This window comes from Eptatretus burgeri, chromosome 2 (assembly GCF_056783735.1).
Source record: "Eptatretus burgeri isolate ZD-2024b chromosome 2, Ebu_testis_v1, whole genome shotgun sequence".
Classification (NCBI taxonomy): Eukaryota; Metazoa; Chordata; class Myxini; order Myxiniformes; family Myxinidae; genus Eptatretus; species Eptatretus burgeri.
The window spans coordinates 1022140-1042738 of NC_140962.1; the positions used below are offsets into that span (position 1 = coordinate 1022140).

General features: G+C 42.2%; 1 protein-coding gene and 1 pseudogene across 2 annotated transcripts in view; both read right to left on the reverse strand.

The window, feature by feature from the left end:
• The window catches only part of LOC147031249 (transmembrane protein 255B-like), a 215454-nt gene that overhangs the window by 59384 nt on the left and 135471 nt on the right, over positions 1-20599 (reverse strand). For both annotated transcript variants that reach the window (XM_085860361.1, XM_085860367.1), the window contains exon 5: positions 20454-20522. In XM_085860361.1, the coding sequence (XP_085716487.1) occupies positions 20454-20522 (69 nt within the window). The remainder of the gene's footprint in view (positions 1-20453; positions 20523-20599) is intronic.
• On the reverse strand, positions 1520-2947 carry LOC147031250 (uncharacterized; annotated as a pseudogene).

A 20599-nucleotide genomic window follows, 5' to 3' on the forward strand; every position in this document is an offset into this window, starting at 1 on the left:
CAAGAATGATCCTAATGACCCATTTTTCCCAACCTGGCACACTGTTCAACTCTATTAAACCTTGGCGAGGCCCTTATCTGTCTTTTTCCATTTGGTGGTGTCAGGCATAACTCGCTGACTGGGGGGGGGGGGGGTGACTACTACGAGGCCTCTTTGCCTGCTTCCAATCGGGGGTGGAAGACACCCAGCGACCTCGGGGTTCACCTGAGCGTGCTTCTGGCGCTCCTAACTAAGGGGTGGCTCTCTCGCCCCCATACTGTGCCCTCCTATCACCCACACTGTGCTCTCATAGCACCCATACTGTGCTCTCCTGGCACTAGAACCTACCGTGCTCTCCTCGCACTGAACCTACCGTGCTCTCCTGACACTGAACCTACCGTGCTCTCCTGGCACTGAACCCTACTGTGCTCTCCTGGCACTAAACCCTACTGTGCTCTCGTGGCACTGAACCTACCGTGCTCTCCTGGCACTTCTGACAGCCTTCACCTGCCAATAACCCCCCCCCCCAAAGCCCTGGTACCCTATTTCCCGACTCACCAACTTCCAATACCATGTCACACTACCAGCCAGTACCACCATACCTTGGCCTGCACCTACCCCTCACAGTCCGCCTGCTCAATGGAACAGCAGCCAGAATCCATGTCAAATCCTCTAAGTCCCCCGAACCTACACTAACTTGGCTCAGAGACTCCTACCGACAGGGTACGTTGTTCGCACTCACTCTCCTTATTTGCACAACCACGCCATTCACCCAAACACTTTAGTCATTCATTCCACAGTGCCACACACCCAGCCCACACCATCTAACACCTTTGACTTTTATGTGAAAACAAAAACACACCAGTCCCTCGGATCCCACTTGGTCATCAAATTTTACCTGATACACTTTTTTTTATCAAACCCCAATCAATTTGTCACTACGTCCATCGTCCGCTGGCCTCCTCCATACTGCGCTAATCGTTTATTTCTAACAATTTAAACGAAACATCAAAATATCTTCACCACCCCCATGGAACCTCTGCATGGTTCCAACCAGGCATTTCAGTCCTTCCTCAAACAAGCCACTCTTTGTCATCCACTTGTTTCAGGTGTGTTTAACGCTCTGCCTGTAATGTCTCCACCGCTTTTTTTTCCAATAATCACCCAAATCCACTCGTGCCACTCTTATGCCTTCTGTCATCTCTCAATTTGCAATCACTTTCGGTAAATTTTCAATCAATTTCTTACATCCCAATATGGCCTGCTTCTTTGGCTCATTGGAAGGGGAGTGAGGGAACGAATCCCTCAGTACCCATTACATGACCCGCCGCCTTTCCACCACAGCTCAAAGGGGTCATGTCCCAATTGGGGTCGTGGTCCACCCCCTCCTTTTCTCCAGGGTTTGTGGAAGTCAGGTCAACCCCCATCAGTGGAATGGCCTCCCCCTCTCCTCCAGGGTTCACGGAAATCAGGTAAACCCTAATTGGTGGAGCGGCCTCCTCCTCTTCTCCATAACTCCCTCAAGACACATGAACCCCACTCACTTAGCCAAACCCATTGTGCTCAGAAAGGTTTGAGGACCAAGTGACACACACCAGTGCCACTTGCCATTCATCTGCGCTCTACCCAAAAGTTCCTGTGAGTCTGATAGAGAAATTAGTATCCAATTTCTAAAACCTGCTCCTGGATGCAGCACCTATAACTCTGCAAGAACCCATGCGGAGCTGTCCATTATGGTTTTTGTCCCCTGGCTCAAGTTCTGTCCTGGTGGCATTGCTATTTCCCCTTGCACCTCTAACCTATTTCCTACGTCACCACTCATTCCACGCTCAGGACTCCCACACACAGCAGGCTCCACCCATTCCAAGGTTATGCGTTGACATTCCATACCTTCAACCTTGCCTGCGCACTGACCAACCACCTCGCACTCCAGGGCTACATTCCCGAAAGCCACGTGAGTACCCACACACGTTTCGACCTTGGCAGCACACACCAGTGCTACAATCTGGAGTGTGGGCTCACAGCATTCATTCACAGGCACTCCACACACACATTCAGGGGTCAAGCATACGTGCACCCCATCGGGCAGAGTCTCTTCATGAACATACAATTCAGTTTCTACCTTAAGCTCATCGTCCAAACCATGTATGCATGTGCCCACGTACCTGCTTCGTTCCAGAGTCACCTCTGTCCGGTCGCTTCTCTCTAGCAAGTTGCTCATCATCAGTTCACCACACTCCTCTGGGGCTGTCAGCTCCACATGCTGGACCTGCTCAAAATGTGTTTCATTCGTCAACAACCCCGTATGCTCCCTCAATGTCTCAATCACCAGGGATTGCTCTAATTGTGGTGTCATCCGACTAGTGATGTCAATCAAGTCCCGCATCACTAACATTACTCCCTGTGGTGATATCATACATCCCACATTATTGGGCTGTTCTACTTCCTGGCTCCATTTTCTTTTCCATTTGAGTCGTTCTTCCTCTCTGAGCCTTTTGAGTTGTTCATTATCTTTCCGGAGTTTTTCCATCTCCGTGGACTCCAACTTTGCTCTCTCCTTAAGTTGGTCAATTTCAAATTCGTTTTCTTTTTGTTTTCTATCCCACTGTCTCTCTTGTTCTTCATTCTCCAATCTCGTCGTTTCCCTCAATTGGTTGATCTCCCTTTCCTGCTTCATTCCTTGTTCTTTCAACATCTCTGCATTCTCCAACCTTGCTCTCTCCTTTAGTTGTTCAATTTGAAATCCATGTTCTTTTTGTTCCCTCTCCCACTGTCTCTCATGTTCTTCCTTCTCCAATCTCGTTTCCTTCAATTTATTGATTTCCCTTTCCTGCTTCATTCGTTGTTCTTTCACTACTCTTTCTTCCATTTCATTATTTAATCTTGCCTTGGCTTCTAACTGTTTGATCTGCCCAGTGTGGTTCCTTAACGTTTCATTCTCCGTTCTCTTTCTTTCCTCTCTTAACATCCTCAGCTCGTTTTGTAATTCCCTCTCTCTCTGCTTTGGTGTTTCTCTAACTCAGAATCTTTTTCCCCCTAATTCCTTAATCATCCGCACCTCTTTCGCATGCTTCCCTCCTCATTTCGTCCCTTTTCTTACTGTATTGGGTCGTCAATCTAGTCTACCCTTATTATCAGTATTTCTGTCGATATGTTTGTCTGTCTGTCTGTATGTATGTCTGTTCGGTCCAGTGCTCCGTTAATACAATGGCGATTTCGTTGAAACTTGGTTGGTAGGTTCATACCATGACCTAGTTGTGTGCAAATGAGAACCGTTGCTATGGACCCATCTGTTGGCTAGCAACGCACCTTTGAAATTTTCAAAAAAAATCTCAAAAATTATTTTTTTCGAAAATCAAAAATCGGGCCACGAGCGACTGTGGGCAGTACATTCAGCCATATTGTCAAAAATTTCCAGCCGGATCCTATGAAAACTCGGAGAAGATAGACTGAATGAAACCTGGTCGAAAACAATAAAAAAAAACGAAGTTCGTTATATCTCAGAGATTATGAGTCAGATATACATGAAACTGGTATGGTAGATTGTGTATGTCCTAGTATGTCCTAGTTATGTGTGAGAAAGAACCGTTGCTATGGTCCCCTCCGTTGCCTAGCAATGGCCGAAAAAACCTCTAAATGTGGGGTATTTTAACGAAAAAACAGTCTGCAGCATTAACCCTTGAAGCTCGAATCATGAATTTTCTTGTGCTTAATCATCAGGTCATTCCCCATCGAACGGGCCCATCACGTCAGGTTCTATTGGGTAGGTGACTCCCCATGTCCGCCTACCGACTTGTTTGTCTGTCTGTCACTCTGTTCGGTCCAGTGCTCCGTTAACACAATGGCAATTTCGATGAAACTTGGTTGGTATGTTCATACCATGATCTAGTTGTGTGCAAATGAGAACCGTTGCTATGGACACCACCGTTGCCTAGCAACGGGACTTTGAAATTTTAGAAAAATCATAAAAAAATTATTTTTTCGAAAATCAAAAATCGGGCCACGAGCGACTGTGGGCAGTACATTCAGCCATATTGTCAAAAACTTCCAGCCGGATCCTATGAAAACTGTCGGAGAAGTTAGACTTTGAATGAACCCTGGTCGAAAACAATAAAAAAAACGAAGTTCGTTATATTTCAGAGACTATGAGTCAGATATACATGAAACTGGTATGGTAGGTTCATGGTATGTCCTAGTTATGTGTGAGAAAGAACCGCTGCTATAGACCCCTCCGTTGCCTAGCAACGGCCGAAAAAAACCTCTAAATGTGGGGTGTTTTAACGAAAAAACAGTCTGCAGCATTAACCCTTGAAGCTAGAATCATGAATTTTCTTGTGCTTAATCCTCAGGTCATTCCCCATCGAACGGGCCCATCTCGTCAGGTTCTATTGGGTAGTCGACTACCCATGTCGCCTACCGGCTTGTTCTTTATGTCTTTCTGTTGTTTTACAACTTTTGAAACCAACTCTTGATGTTATCTTGCTCTTTCTTTTGCATCCATTTGTTTATTGGAAAATATCATTTAATCAATTGTACAGATCAACAGTGAAATTTTCCTTTTCTTCATCATTAAAGTGGATGTGTTCAAATAAATCCTTTTCTTCAAATTTTTCATCAAATTCTCCATTAACATTAATACAAGTTGTAATTTATTCTTCACTAATACTTGTATCTCTGCTTTTCATACGTTTGCGTTGAGTTTCTTCATCAACATCAAAACCGAATGATAAAATCTTCACCCCAATACCATTCAGATGTTTAATAATTTGTTTCATTCCTTCTGGATTCGTTTCTAATATCCCAAGACCACCACATTTTAGTTTCTTTAACTCACTCTTACAATGTGTATATTTTGTTGTACCAAGAGAAACCTCTTCAAATATTTGGCCTTCATTCCTCATCGGATATGTTCCTCCACTAAAAAAAAGACCGTTTTTACAGCCATTTTTCCCTGCTGTGCAGGGGTTGGGCTTTTTCTTGAGGCAATGTTTTTTATGGCTGGATGCCCTTCCTGATGCCAACCCTGGTCGCCTCTTACGACACACAGGGATATGGTACACCTATTCTAACCGGGGCATACACCGGGACCAGTACACTGGTACTCATTTCGACGACCTCGGAAGGATGACAGGCTGAGTCAACCCCCTGGTGTTAATTCAGCAGCCAACGGGGCTTGAACTCAGGACCCTGGGATCCCAAGCCACCACCCTAACCACTAAGCCAACACCAGGCTCATATGTTCTTCCACTGAAATATAGTAATAATCTTCACCTTCTACTTCTCCAGGTCTTATTGTTCTCGTTGTTGTAGATACAATGCATATCACGTGGTGTTTTTTAAGCAAATTTAAAATATTCTCATTTGTACTATACAAGAACCTTGATTTATGAAAGGTTTTCCAGAAGAAGATTTACCCACAAGATTTATAATAATAGTTGTCATTTACATATGTAATTGTTTAGAAAATAAAAAATATATCCTTTAATATCTCATCTTGTTTCACGACAATATATTTATATTTTTAGATCCTCGTGGAGGATCTCGAAGTCTTACTCACGTTGTTGTTCTTCATCTTCTTCTTGTGGACTTTTTTGTTTCACAGCCTACAGTTTTCATCGAAACTTCCTGAAACTTGGCATATATATGTAAAAATACCCTGCGCAGACAGTAACCATCTCCGATTTTAAAAATTCCTCCGAGAAAAAAAAGTTAAAATGTCAAAATATCTCCGCTAATGGAAATCGCCGAAAAAATTATCTCCCAAACTAGGCAAGCTTTTTGAATTATGTTTACGGGAATCGAACAGGGCATTAGCAGAAATGAATTACCGCACATTAGGGTGGTCCAAAATAATAAGGGAAAAATTCAAAATTTGAATATTCTTGGGGCATGTTGATTATTTTGTTCTACCTGACTAGAAAATACTGCTGGCCAAATTTGCCACAGTTCCAAAAATATTTAGGGGTCCATCAAGAGGAAGGAAGTTGTTACATCCGGTGGGAGAGAAGAAGACGTCAGTGAGAGAGAGGGAGACATCAGTTGAGCTTTCGGTTCGCTGTCGGTCGGTGTTAAAAGTACTCTTTTATTTTTATTTTCTCTAAATTTTTCTTCTTCTTTTTGATTCCCAGAGTGACTGAGTATGGCATGTTCCACACGGAAAAGCACGGAACTGTTCCTCTTGGATCAACCATTGGAGAAATTCACCGACCGCCAGTTGCCCACTGCCCACTGAGAACATTTTATGCTCTTTCCTTTCATTTTTCCTATTAGTATTGTGACATTATAATGAATCCGTTGAGAGACTTTGATGGACCCCTAAATCACCTCCAAATCTGCTAATTTTTGTTTCTTTGCCAAATCGTTCCTGACGTTGAAAAACGCAAACATGCCCGCGAGAAATTCGAACTTTCATTTTTTTGGACTACCCTACCGCACATATGATACATCACTATGACGTAATATCAATTTTTATGATGTCATTCCTATTTTTTGACATTTTTTGTTTCACAACCCAGAGTTTTCATCGGATCTTCGTGAAACTTGCCATGTATATACAGAAAGCCCATGCGCAGGCAGTAACCATCTCCAATTTTGGAAATTCTTCCTAGAAAAACAGTTAACGTCATAATATCCCCGCTAATGAAAATCGCCTATACCATTATCTCCGAAACTGGGCAAGCTGTTTGAATTTTGTTTGCGGGAATCAAGCCGGGCATTAGCACAGATAATTAATCGCGAACCTGCTACATCACAATGACGTCATATTCGTTTTTATGACATCATCATTAAGAGGACGTAGATTTTAGCTCATTTGAGCTTGTTCAGTCATGTGCTTCATATAATCCCCAAATTCCTTTTTACTACATAATGTGGAACAATTGTCTCTCCAAAAAATTGTTCATATCCATTGCATTTAACTTGAATAAAATAAAAGTATTAGCATTGTTTCTTATTGAGCGACGAGGGAGTTGAAAGTATGATTGACAGATAAATACAATTAAAAGAAGAATGTCTCCCTCTTGTGTAGTAGCTATCCATTACCGTTTGGTTTCTCTCATTAACACAATCATCAAAGATAACGAGGTACTTTTTTGATTTATCCAAATCTTGGGGTGAAGGTATATCATCCGTATTATAACTAAGAATACAAGTTATTGGCTTTGATTTATTTTTATAACTCTGTGTATCACAAAATAGTTGTATTATATCTTCAATGTTGTAATCATTTAGTTTGTTTTGAAGTTCAAATAAACTGATTATATTTTCTTTTTGAAGATCAGCATTAAAACCTTGTGAGAGTAGTTGATACTCAGGTTGAAAACTTGACTTTGTGAAAATTATTAAATTATCATAATCTAAAAAGTTGGGAGTGAGGAGCATCGTTAAAAGTAAGCAGGTTTTTCCACATCCGCTTGAACCAACTATGAGAAATCTTAATGAATTTGGAAGATTTTTATGGTTGTTAAATTTTATCTTATTTTCCCAAATGGGTAAAAAAAAATCATTCATTTATATATTTGGAAAACAGGTTATTTAATTTATTATTGGCTTTTTAGAAACTCTATATTTTATCCTAAGTTCGGGTTTAATTTCAAGATAATCCATTATTTTATTTATATAATATCTTGTGTTCATATTTCCCTGAAAATGGCAATCGTGAATAATATATAACAACAATCCTTTGAACATTTCTCTAATACGTTCAGTTTCTTCCATTGCAAGGAAAGGTGTGTTATCACCCTCATACTTTACATTCATTTCTCTTATCAATCTTGCAAAGTAATTAATTTTTGGTGTAAATCTAAAAGAATTTTTTCTTTTGTATACCTTTTCGAGGCTCGTATGAGAGCAAACACACAACGCACATCAAGGGGGGCATGAGACAAGAGGGGAAGGAGTGGGAAGGACAAAACAGTGGGGAACAGAGACATTAGGTGATGAGATCTGTGGAAGGGAGAGGGATGGGACGGGGAACATGGGGAATAGAAGATGGACATTACAGGGACTTTCAGGAAGGAAAGCAGGGAGTTTGAAGGAGGTGGGCTTGGGTGGATTATCGGGGGTAGAAAAGAGCGAGGATTTGGATGGGGGATGATAAGAGGTGGTGGCGAACAGCTGTTTTGAAGGCCTGGAGGGAAGAATGGGAATGAATAGAGTGAGGGAGTTTATTCCAAAGGCGGGAAAAAAGAGGAATGAAAGAGTGAAGATGAGCAGTGATTCGTGATTTTGGTAGTTTTACCAGAAGGGGGTTGTTGGCGGACCTTGAGCTCCCTGCGGAAATGTGGTAGGGACAAATCGCAGAGAGAGCAGGGGGGGCGAGGCTGGAGAGGAGACGGTAGAAGACAGAAAGACCAGCGACCAACCTGCGGTGATTGAGTGAGAAGCCCAAAGATTCAGCCTCATTGAGGGAGATGCCAATGATCCGAAATACCTTGGTTTCTACAGCGTGAAGCTGAGAAAGGTGGGAGGCAGGAGCACCAGCCCAGAGGGGAGAGCAGTACTCCATCAGGCAGCGGACAAAAGCTTTGTAAGTGGTCAGGAGCTCAGGTGGGCCGAGGAAGGACTTTGCACGACAGAGGATTCCCAGTCGGCGACGAGCTTTGGAGGTGAGGTTTGAAATGTGGCTTTCCCAGGAAAGGTCATGGCAGATAGTGAGACCCAGAAGCTTGAAAGAAAGGACTTCTTCCAGAGGATTGTTGAGAAAGTGGATGGGGGGTTTTCTAAACGGTCCTTTTGAAGAGACATAGTGAGAGTGTGAGATTTGTCTGGATTGAAAACATGTTCCACGTGTTGGACCAGTTTGGGATTTTATCCAGATCAGCAGTGAGCGAAGAAGCTGCTGCTTGCCGGGCTGAGGGATGACCGATGGTACGGCAGAGGGTGGAGTCATCAGCAAAGAGATATAGAGGATTTTTCCAGAGAGTCAGAGAGATCATTGATGAAAACCAGAAAAAGAACAGGGCCCAGAACGCCACCTTGAAGAACTCCAGTCTGGACAGGAAGGGGGAATGAAAGAACTCCATTTAGGGCCACACAGTGACTGCGACAGGAGAGGAAGTCTGCAAGCCATGAGTGGAGATGGCCTTGGATACCATAGAAAGAGAGTTTGTTGAGAAGGGCAGGGTGCCAGACTGTGTCAAAAGAATGTGATATGTCCAGGGATACGGCTCGGATTTCCTGTCTGGCATTGAAGATCTCCATCCATTGATGGGAGAGCAGAAGCAGCATATCCAGGGTAGAGTGACCTGGTCTGAAACCAAATTGATGATCAGAAATCAAGCCATTGGAGAAAGGGAAAGATTTGATGTCTGAAGCGATGATGGATTCCATAACCTTGCTGATGATTGGTAGAAGGCTGATTGGTCTGTAGTTGCAGGGATCTGTTTTTGCACCTTTTTTGTGCAGGGCAGTGATGTTTGCTGATTTCCTTGCAGATGGCAGATGACCTTGAGCAAATGAGAGGGTGAAAAGAACAGAGAGAGGGTGAGCAAGAGCAGAAGAGCAGGCTTTGAGGACACGTGGGCTGATGCCGTCTGGACCGGTTGCAGAATCTGAGTCGAGGTTTGACAGCAAGCTTTCCACCTTCTCAGGAGAAAAGGACACAGAGTCCAGGGACAGTTGGGTGCGACTGGGTAAGGTGGGTAGAGAAAGTGATGGGTTTTGGACACAAGATTTGGCTGCAAACAGCGAGTTTAGGCATTCAGCTTTTTCACGTGCGGTATCAGCAGTGCGGCCATTTGAAGTAAGGGAGGGGATGGAGGGGGAACATACACCAGAAACAGATTTGATTAGACGCCACCAGGATTTTGAAGAGGGAGAGAGGTTTGAGAGTTCAGACTTGGTATGAGAAGGATGTTGTTTTCTGGCTCTCTTGAGGGTAGATACACACTTGTTCCGAGCTTTATGGAAGGAAGTGAGATTGCCCTCAGTTGGGTTTGCTTTCCATGAGGCAAAGGCAAGTTGTTTCAGGACAACTGCCTCTCCACAAGCTTCAGTGAACCAAGTGCGGGAGGAAGCGTAGGACAACTGAAGACGAGAGGGGATAAATCTGTGCATGAGGGAGAGCAAGTTTCTTTGAAAGAATTCCCAGGATGAGTTGATGTTGGAGAAAGTAGCGATAGGAGACCAGTCTATAAGTTTGAGGGCTGCTTGGAGACCCTGCCAGTCGGCTTGAGTGAAATTCCAGACTCGACGGCGGTGAGGTGGTTTTCTGATCACAGCCAGAGAGATGTCCCCTTTGACAAGGACGTGGTCAGAAGAACCGATTGGAGCAAAGGAAGAACAGCAGATATTGTCAGGGAAATTTGTCAAAATCAGATCCAGAAGAGATGGAGTACCATTGGTTGAGATCCAGGTAGGGAAGTTGACCGATTGAGTCAGTCCCAATGAATCGCAGAAAGCTTTTGCTGAGGTGCCATGACAGGTGAGAGAGGTACCCACACCTAGCCAACTGGCACGATGACAATTGAAGTCGCCACATATGAGGAAGAGAGAGTTTGGATGAGAAGATAGAAGTTGGTCCATGTTTTCAGATAGTGAGGTGTAGATAGAATCATCACTGTTTGGTGGATGGTCCAGTACACATATAAGCATGAGGTGGGAGTGGAGGGGAAACCGTAGCCAGAGCTATTCCTGGGGGTGTGGGGGAGTGAGGGCAGTGCATGGAGAGTGAGGAATAGAATCTTTGATGAAGAGAGCAACTCCTCCACCAGGGCGAGGCTCAGGTCTGTCAAACCGGAGGAGGGAGTAACCAGGGAGAGATACTTGGGAGTCAGACATCTCTTGGGGGAGTAAAGTTTCTGTTTGGCAGATTATGTCTGGTTTGTCAGTGGCAACCTGCATGGAAAGACCTGAAAGGTTTGAGCGAAGGCCCCGGATATTTGAGGTCCATACTTTTAATGAAGAGGTAGGGGATGAGGCTTTGGGTGCAGGGGATGGGGGGAGGGGGGACAAGAGAGGGGGAAGAAGGCAGTTGAGGATTTGAGGAGGTGGAGTGAAGAGATGGAGGTGAGAGGGCACTGGTAGGAGGCAGCTTTGCGGATGGGAGGGGGCAACTTTGGGAAGGATGAGTGAGGGGGATGAATGGTGGGAGAAAGGTGAGGGGGAGTTTTTGAGAAAGGTGAGAGGGAGGCTTGGAGGGAGAAGAGTGGGATGGTTGCTTTGAGATTGAGGGGTGAGAGGAGTGAGTTGGCACTGAAGTTGGAAAAAAAGAATGGTTGATGGAAAGCGAACATTCATAGCAATCTGGTTTTTTTTTTTAAGTTTTATGTCAGTTATGCGATTAAACACATTTCTTGAGGGATGCAATAAAGGCGAATTCAGAGAATGGAGAGAAGAAACGCTGTAACAGTTGGATTTTTTAAACAAGGTATGAAGGAAAGGTTGAATTGAGAGCAGTCTGTTTAAATAGCAGAAGAGTAGTGCATTATGATACAGTAAAGAGAACCACATGTGTGAAAGATGAAGATGAAGCATTATAAGAGATTGTTTTGTTATTATTATCAATGTTTGAGAGAGCTTTCAACAGATTAGGTCATGGAAGTGTTGTAGAAAAAAATTGAGAAAGAAGAGGAGATGAAGAAGAAGAAGAACGGGAGAAAGGTCGGGGGGTTTTTTATTTAAGATAAGAAATAGAGTCATTCGTTGGGAGGGATGGGGGGTGTTAAGAAAGTGGGAAAGATAGAAATTGAAGATAATGGGGAGAAAAAACAAATAAACACGATCATACACCGAGGGGAACAAAGGGTAGGTCTCAAGCCTCAAGGATAGGCCTCAAGCACCCAGTAAGACAAGTTCGACGAAATCTCACAAAATAGCACGATTTTTTAAACAAAACCGAACTAGGAACACGCAGTAACATGTAGGTGAGAAAATAAACAGTTAAAACGGGACAGATAATGAACGGAAACTTAACTTTGAGATCGTCAGCAGGGAGCCCCGAAGGAGACCTGCCAATGCTCCAAACCCAGAACCGGAAGTCAATTTTTACGGTTGTTAAATTTTATCTTATTTTCCCAAATGGGTAAAAAATCATTCATTTATTTATATATTTGGAAAACAGGTTATTTAATTTATTATTGACTTTTTTAGAAACTCTATATTTTATCCTAAGTTTGGGTTTAATTTCAAGATAATCCATTATTTTATTTATACACTATCTTGTGTTGATCAGGTCAGGTATGGGAGCATGTGCCAGAACAGCACGTCGCTGCATCCACCTTCCGCCGGTACTCCAGGGGCCTCCGTCTGGCCATCCCCCAGGCAGATGCCAGGCCCATCCCCATCTCCTTGAGATGATGGTCAACCTGTTGCAACCATGAGGCATGTGGTCGACCCACTGGCCTCCTCCACTCATGAGACTCCCTCGCTGAGAGAATCTGGTGAGCAGGATCAGAGTCAGGAAAACGAGCCACATGTCCATACAGCCGCAACTGACGCTCACGGACTATGCAGGTAACAAATCTCATCCGAGTCTCTCTCAGCAACCGCTCGTTGGACACAAAATCCGACCAGCGATAGCCAAGGATTCTCCGAAGAGACCTGGTACCAAAGGAATTAAGTCTCCGTATCAGATCCTTGGTCAGAGTCCAAGTCTCGCACCCATAGAGCAAGACTGGAAGTACCAAGGACCTGAAGACTCGGACTTTCGTCCTCCCGCACAGGTACCGGCAGCGCCACACCCCATGATCCAGTGAATCCATGACTCCCCAGGCCCGACCCAGACGTCTATTGACCTCTGACTCGCAGCCAGCAGAGACATGAATATCACTGCCAAGGTAAGTGAATCTCTCCACGACCTCAACATCCTCACCACAAACAGACACAGACAGGACAGCAGCATCCAAGATGTCACCGAAAGCCTGGATCTTAGTTTTGACCCAAGAAACCCGTAATCCCAACGGCTCCGACTCCTCATTCAGCACCTCGAGGGCCCCCAAGAGGATGTCTAAAGTCTCCGCAAAGATGACTGCATTATCTGCAAAGTCAAGGTCCGAGATCTTGACATTCCCAAATGATGCACCGCAACTTGATCTCTCCGACATCCTCCCTAGAATCCAGTCCATACAAGTGCTGAAAAGTGTGGGGGCAAGTACACATCCCTGACGAACTCCAGTAACAACTGGAAATAAGTCAGAGATGGTACCACCACACTTCACAGCACTCTCAGTACCAGAGTAGAGTTCAGACATCAGGTCGATCAGTTTTGGTGCCACCCCACGAAGACCAAGAATCCTCCAGAGGACATCCCGATTCACTGAATCGAACGCTTTACAGAGATCAACATAGGCTGCAAGCAGCCCCTGCCGAAACTCTCGTCTGCGTTCGGTGAGGACACGAAGTGCAAGGATACGGTCAATCGTTGACCTCTTTGGTGTAAAGCCTGACTGCTCTGGACGCTGGTGCTCAAGCAGATGGTGGCGAACCCTATCGAGAATTATCCGAGCAAAGACCTTGCCCGGCACTGAGAGCAGCGTCACCCCTCGGTAGTTGTTGCAGTCTTGGCGATCACCCTTCCCTTTCAAAATAGAGGGACAACAAGGCCCCTCTTCCAGTCAGTTGGGATGATGCCTGTGTTCCAGGCAGAGCACAAAACTGCATGCAACGACACGAGTGCAGCATTTCCACCAGCCTTGAGAAGTTCGGCATGGATGCCACAGATCCCTGGAGCTTTGCCCCGTTTCAACTGGTTCACCGCAGCCCGTGTTTCCACAAGCGTAGGTGGACCACAGTTGATTCGAGGGTCAGCAACAGGGATTGTAACACCCTTGACGTCCAACTCGACAGTTGGGGGATCAGCCTGGTACAACCGCTCAAAGTAACCGGCCCAGCGGGCCTTCACTTCAGACTCCTCTGTCAAGAGCCTACCACTCTCTGCTTGAACTGTAGTGCTCCGAGGGATGGGCTTGAATGAACGTAATGCGCGAATTCCCCTGTAAGCGGGACGAGAATCACCTGTCCACAGGTGGTGCTCTACCCCCTCACAGATTCCTCGCACATAGGCCTCCTTGTCCACCCTCAGTGCACGTACAGTTTTACGCCTCAGCTCCCTGAACAGCTCAGCTCTGCCATTCAGCCTGGCCCTGCGACTCTGGTCAATGGTATCCAGTGTCCCTTGAGAGACAAAATTCTTCTTTGCCCTGCGGTGAGCTCCAAGGCATCCACCGGCAACATCAAGGACGGTGGTCTTGAAGGCGCTCCACAACTCTTCAGGACCCCCCAAAGCACCCAGACCCCCCAAGTGTCCACTCAGCCTGTTCGCAAACTCCTCAGCTACTCTCTCATCCCTGAGCTTGGCAACATCCAGCCTCGGCTGGGATGGTACCATTCTCCAGGATTTAAGGTGCAGCTTTAGAGTTGCTACAACAAGCCGGTGATCGGTATTGAGGAACTGAGCACTCCGGTAGACCCTGCAGTTCTGGATCATCCTCCAACGACCGTCAATGAGGACATGGTCAATCTCCTTTGCCACACCGCCAGCGTTGGAATACCAAGTCCAGCGATGAGCCTGTGGGCGCTGAAACCATGAACCAGCCACCCTAAGTCCATGACTTCTTGCAAAGTCAAGGAACTTAGTGCCATTCTGGTTCATAGTTCCTGACCCATGGGGACCAACACACACCTCGTAACCGTCCCTATCAGTTCCAGTCGATGCATTGAAATCCCCCAAGACTAGAAGTGTATCTCGTCTGGGGCACTGATCAACCACAGACTCGAGTGTGGCGTAGAATGCATCCTTCACGGTGAGATCACTCGCCTCAGTCGGAGCATAAACAGAGACCAGGGAAATGACACCTAAGGAGTGACGAATCCTTAATCTCATAATACGCTCGTTGACCGGTGTTACCTCAATTATCATTGGGGTCAGCTTATTGGACACAGCTACAGCAACTCCTTGGGTATGGTAACCATCAGAGCGACCAGACCAATCGTAGGTGTAACCACCCACCATTATCTCGCCGCAATCCGGTCTCCGAACCTCAGAGAGAGCTGCAATCCCGATGTCCAAACGCTTGAGCTCAGATGATAACAGAGACAGGTGATCATCCTCTCTTAGGGATAGGAAATTCCAGGCACCCACCCGAAGGGACCGCCTCAGGTTAACCCAAGGAGACCGCCGTCTGGTGGACGACACCTCAGCACCACTCCGACACACTCTCCCGCAATCTGACCCAGGGATGTTACCCCGTGGTTTCCCTCCTATCAAAGATTGGGGGTCCCGAAGGCTTTGCCCCAATCCCGTCATCCGGTGAGCTGCCCTGCGAAGGGAAGCTGCACAGGAGGTACTCCCACGGAGTGGGTTTTCAGATTTTTTTGCGTTTTTGCGTTTTGTGGAATGAAGGGTTTTACGGTGGCCGGAGTGCAAATCCTGCCACCAACCTCCTAATAAAAAGTAACCCAACTGCAGGAGGACGTCCGCAGACACAGTTGGGCACTAGATATGGATGGCCGTTGGCTCACAAGGAGCTCCTCCGCCCTTTGACAGGTTTTGTTTTTAATCCTGCTGGGTGTCCATATCCAAACACCCTCTTCACCAGAAAACCTGGTGGGGGAGACGGTTTAGTCGCCGACAACCCGACCATGGAACAGGTTAGTACAGGTTTACATGGTACCTGTAGCAGGTCACAGATCGAACCTGACCTGACAATATATGTTGTGTTGATATTTCCCTGAAAATGGCAATAGTGAATAATATATAACAACAATCCTTTGAACATTTCTCTAATACATTCAGTTTCTTCCATTGTAAGGAAAGGTGTGTTATCACCCTCATACTTTACATTCATTTCTCTTATCAATCTTGCAAAGTAATTCATTTTTGGTGTAAATCTAAAAGAATTATATTCCTTTTTATATTTTTTATTTTCATTAATTAGAAGATAATCACAGAATATACATTGTTTATAGGATTTTGACTCTGTGTTTAATCCCACTCTATCACATGCAGGACAGTTCTCAAATTTGTCATATGGAGAATCAGGAAATTCAAGAGGCTCAAAATCTAGTAAACTATTCATATTTATAAAGTAAAACTTTACTTCAAATAAAATTCATCTTCGGTACTTTCACAATCATCTATAAAACTACTTTCATAACTATCGTTTGAACACAAACTCCCGGTATCATAACTGTCATCACTCTCATAATCTTCAGTTGAATAATGACTCATATTTAATTGGTAGAAAAAACATTACCATCTATATCTATATACTTCTTTTCATTATCAGATTCAACGACTACATTTTTAATATTAAAGGTAATTTTAAAATGATCCTTAACTACGACTGAATTAAATGTTATTTCACCTGATATATTACCATCCTTTATTTCATCAAGATTGACATCTTTAGGGTTGTTGAAAAAAATACAAATTTATCCTTGCACATTACAGATGGTCTTATATTTTCTTTCTAAAGCTTCATCCATAAGGTTTTCCTATTTTTGATACTTTTTCTTGTTTCATTGCTTTTTCTAGTTTTGAATATATTGCCAGAAGGAGAGGAGAAACTTTTGTTAGAGCTACTTTAATTGATGTTCTTCCAGATATACTAAAAGCCCTTCCACTGAAGGAAATTGAAGAACTCGTCTTATTCACCATAATTGTTTTTATCCAATAGTTGTTATATTTATCTTTATTCAATTTTACATCCTCGACATATTTCTCAGTATCTTTTACAAATGAAGAGGTTGATTGAAACTTGTCTTTTGTGTCTTGATAGATTGTATTTATTAAGCGAAAGAAGTTGGAGGATAAAATGGTTTTAAGCACAGATTCACCGACAAATTAAACGGAATTTTCATCAGGAAAATTTTATTTTAAGCAAAGTTATGTTATCTTCCACTGGGACCATACTCTGTGCAGAGCGTTGGTGCTGCCGAAGCAGTCTCCTTGGCTATTGGGAACAATCCTGGATGGGACGCCACTCCAACACAGGATACCAGCATGCTGGCACTCATTTTGCCGACCTCGGAAGGATGACAGGCAGAGTCAACCCCACCTGGTATTAATTCAACAGCCGAGTGGGATTTGAACTCAGGATACTCGGATCCTAAGCCCACCACCCTAACCATTAAGCCAACACCAGGCATGTTATCTAAATATGGTGAATACAATGTACTGCAATGTTTGTAATCATGAACATAAATGATATAAAAAATACCTTCAAACCAACAAACACACATTCAATCTTTTCAGACAAATATCTCCACTTGACCAAGAAACAAAACATTGTGATAGATGTGATAATGATATTCTTAAATTTTTTTTATAATAAACACCTTCAATCACGCAAACACAAGAACAATGAAGAAAGGGAAGGCGCCACTAAATTCTCCATTGAAAACGCTGATGGGGGCATTTAAAGGGCATATAAAAATAAGATTGTTTCGCTTTCAAGACCCTGGACCATCTTCAACCATGGAAGCTGTTGATATGGTTAAACAAAGTATTGAAACTATAATTAAAAACACATTAAGTGAAATTAAAACTTTTAAGTTTTATATGGGAGTAAAATTGAATATGGTAAGACAAGGTGATGAAACTACTATATGAGAAACTACTATATGAAACCCTATATGAGGACAAACCCTCACTTTATCTCTTCATTTCAAGATTTTGTAAGATGTGATGTTTGGGATAACAAGCTATGATGATAACAAGCTTTTGATGATAACAAGCTAAAAAGGTTTGGGAGAAGTTTAATATAAAGAATCTTGGAGAATATCATGATTTGTATCTTAAAACTAATGTATTGTTTTTGGTTGATGTGTTTGAAACTTTTAGAACAGTCTGTCATAATAAAAATTATTACGGATTAGACGACGTTCACTATTACACAGCCCCGGGCTTGTCTTGGAGTTCTATGTTAAAAAAGAAAATAAAATTTGGAATTAATCCATGATATAGATATGCTTTTAATGATAAAGAAGGCTAAAAGAGGAGGAATATGTCAAGTATGTTCCAAGAGATATGCTAAAGCAAATAATAAATATCTTCCTGATTATAATAAGAATGAGGATAACTCTTACCTGATGTATTATGATGCTAACAATTTGCATGGGTGGGCTATGTCTCAATCTTTACCTTATGGAAAACTTAAATGGGTTAAAGGAAAACATGATGAAAAGTTTTACTTGACATTGTTATCTCCTCTAAAAAAGAATTGGATGAAGCTGAAGTTGGATATTAATTTGAGGTTGATTTAAAATATCCAGAAGAACTTCATAACAAACATAAAGACCTACCCTATTCCCCCTGATAAAGAAAGTCCAAGAAAAGAATGGTTAAGTGATTACCAACAGTCATTTAATATAACAGGTAAATCTCCAGAAAAAACTACTTACAACATTAAATGATAAAGAAAGTTATGTTTTGCATCAAAGGAACTTGAGACAATATTCATCTGCTGGGTTGAGAGTGAGAAAAATTCATCGAATTTTGAAATTTAAACAAAGTCATTGGTTAACAAAGTATATTGATTTTAATACAAAAAGGAAAACAGAAGCAAAAACAGATTTTGAGAAGGACTTTTATAAATTAATGAATAATGCTATATTTGGAAAGACTATGGAAAATGTTAGGAATCGACAAAACACAAGACTTGCTCCATCTTGGAAACAGGCTTCAACGTTAATTAATAGACCAAGTTTTGAGCAAACGGTGGTGTTTTCAGAGAACTTTTGTGCTATTCATTTGAAAAAAAGAGAGTATTGAAATGGACAAACCTATTTATATAGGAACATCAATTCTTGACTTGTCAAAGACGTTAATGTATGATTATTACTATAATAATTAAAAATTAAAGTAGAGGGATAATGTGTCATTGGTATATATGGATACAGATAGTTTGATATTAGAAATTAAGACAAGTGATGTATATAGGATATCATTGATAATATTGATACATATACATATATATATATATATATATATATATATATATATATATATATATATATATATATATATATATATATATAATACAAGTAATTTTGTCAGGTGATGTGTTGTTTTCATCAAAGAATAAAAAGGTTATTGGTAAGTTTAAAGATGAATTGGGTGGGAAGGTCATGAGTGAATTTATAGGATTGAGATCAAAGTCTGATGCTTTTACGTATATTGATAATAATAACATTGAAAGGTGTGAAAAGAAGCGAAAGGGAATAAAGAAAAATATAGTCAAGGAAACAATAAACTTTAAACATTATTACAACTGTTTAACCTTAACGAAGGAAGAGTACAGAAAAATGAATACAATAAGAAATTATAAACATAAATTATATACAGAAGAGATAAATAAGAAAGCATTAGGAGCTTTTGATGATAAAATATATATTTTAGAGAATGGAATCAATTGTCTCCCTTATAACCATAAGTTTAAGTGTTCAGATATTCGGTTGGGGATTTTCGGGCTACCGCCGTCTTTTTACTGATTTTTTCAAGATAGAACCAAGCAATAACCAAACCAAAGAGTGGAGATGTAATCAGCCTTGGTATTTAAATGGGAAACATAAAGAATGTGAGAAATATCAAATACGTCTTATTGAAGAAATAACCAGGGTAAAAGTAGATAAAACAAATAAGTGGATAAATTTAATTACAAATAAGTTGGAGGATGTCAAGAAAAAAAATTAATATCCTTGAATGGACTGAAAACTTTGATGGTTATCAATTGAACAATGGAAAAACAATTTACGACAATCTCAAAATGATATGTGGCTCAGGATGTGGTCAAACAAGAGCATTAAGAGAAGTTTATCATTTCATTTCTGCACAACAAAGACATTTAAACCAAGAATTAAGTTCCAAAATAATCTATGTGAATATACTCGATGGTGATGAATGTAATCGGAAAAATAATTCACGACCGAAAGTCAAACATGGGCAAATATTCATTGGATCACTCTTTGAATGGAATGAAAAGTATGAAGGGAAAAAAGTGTTTTAATCAGTAAGTCTCAGTTTAACATTTGCTCAATGGGGCAGAGATCAGTCTCCCGTTTTGAGCTTTTGGGACTTGATTCAGAAAGGTTTCCCCATTCATTTGTATGGGAGGGGAGGAAATCAGTCTCTGATTTGGGGTTTTTGGGGCTTGATTCAGAGAGTTTTCCCATTTTTCACCATTCATTTGAATGGATGCCTTAGAACCCCATTTATCTTCTATTAAGGACTCATTGGTTCATTTCACCCCATATTGTAGATTTGATCATATTTCCTGAGATGATGATGTACCCCATATTGAACATTTCAGATGAACCTCATATTGCAGATGTTTTATATAGTTGACCATGTTTATTTGTTGTCATAATTGTTATAGGATTATAGGTATGTCAACTGATGCAGATGACTGCAGATGCATGTGGACCATATTGCTGATGCTCTATGCAATTGACCTCTCATTGATGTGTTGGCATTATAATTGCTACAACATTAATGATATGATTACATTGAGTATGAAGAAAAATAACGAAAATACCTGTTGCTGTCCATATCTGCCACCCTCAATGACATAGTTGCAGCGACCTTCATAGACTGGTTGTGGGTCCTGGGTGAAATGAGAAGACAACCTTGTAAATAATATAAATTTTGGTTAATGCTGTCTGCACCCCCTTTCAAATTTTT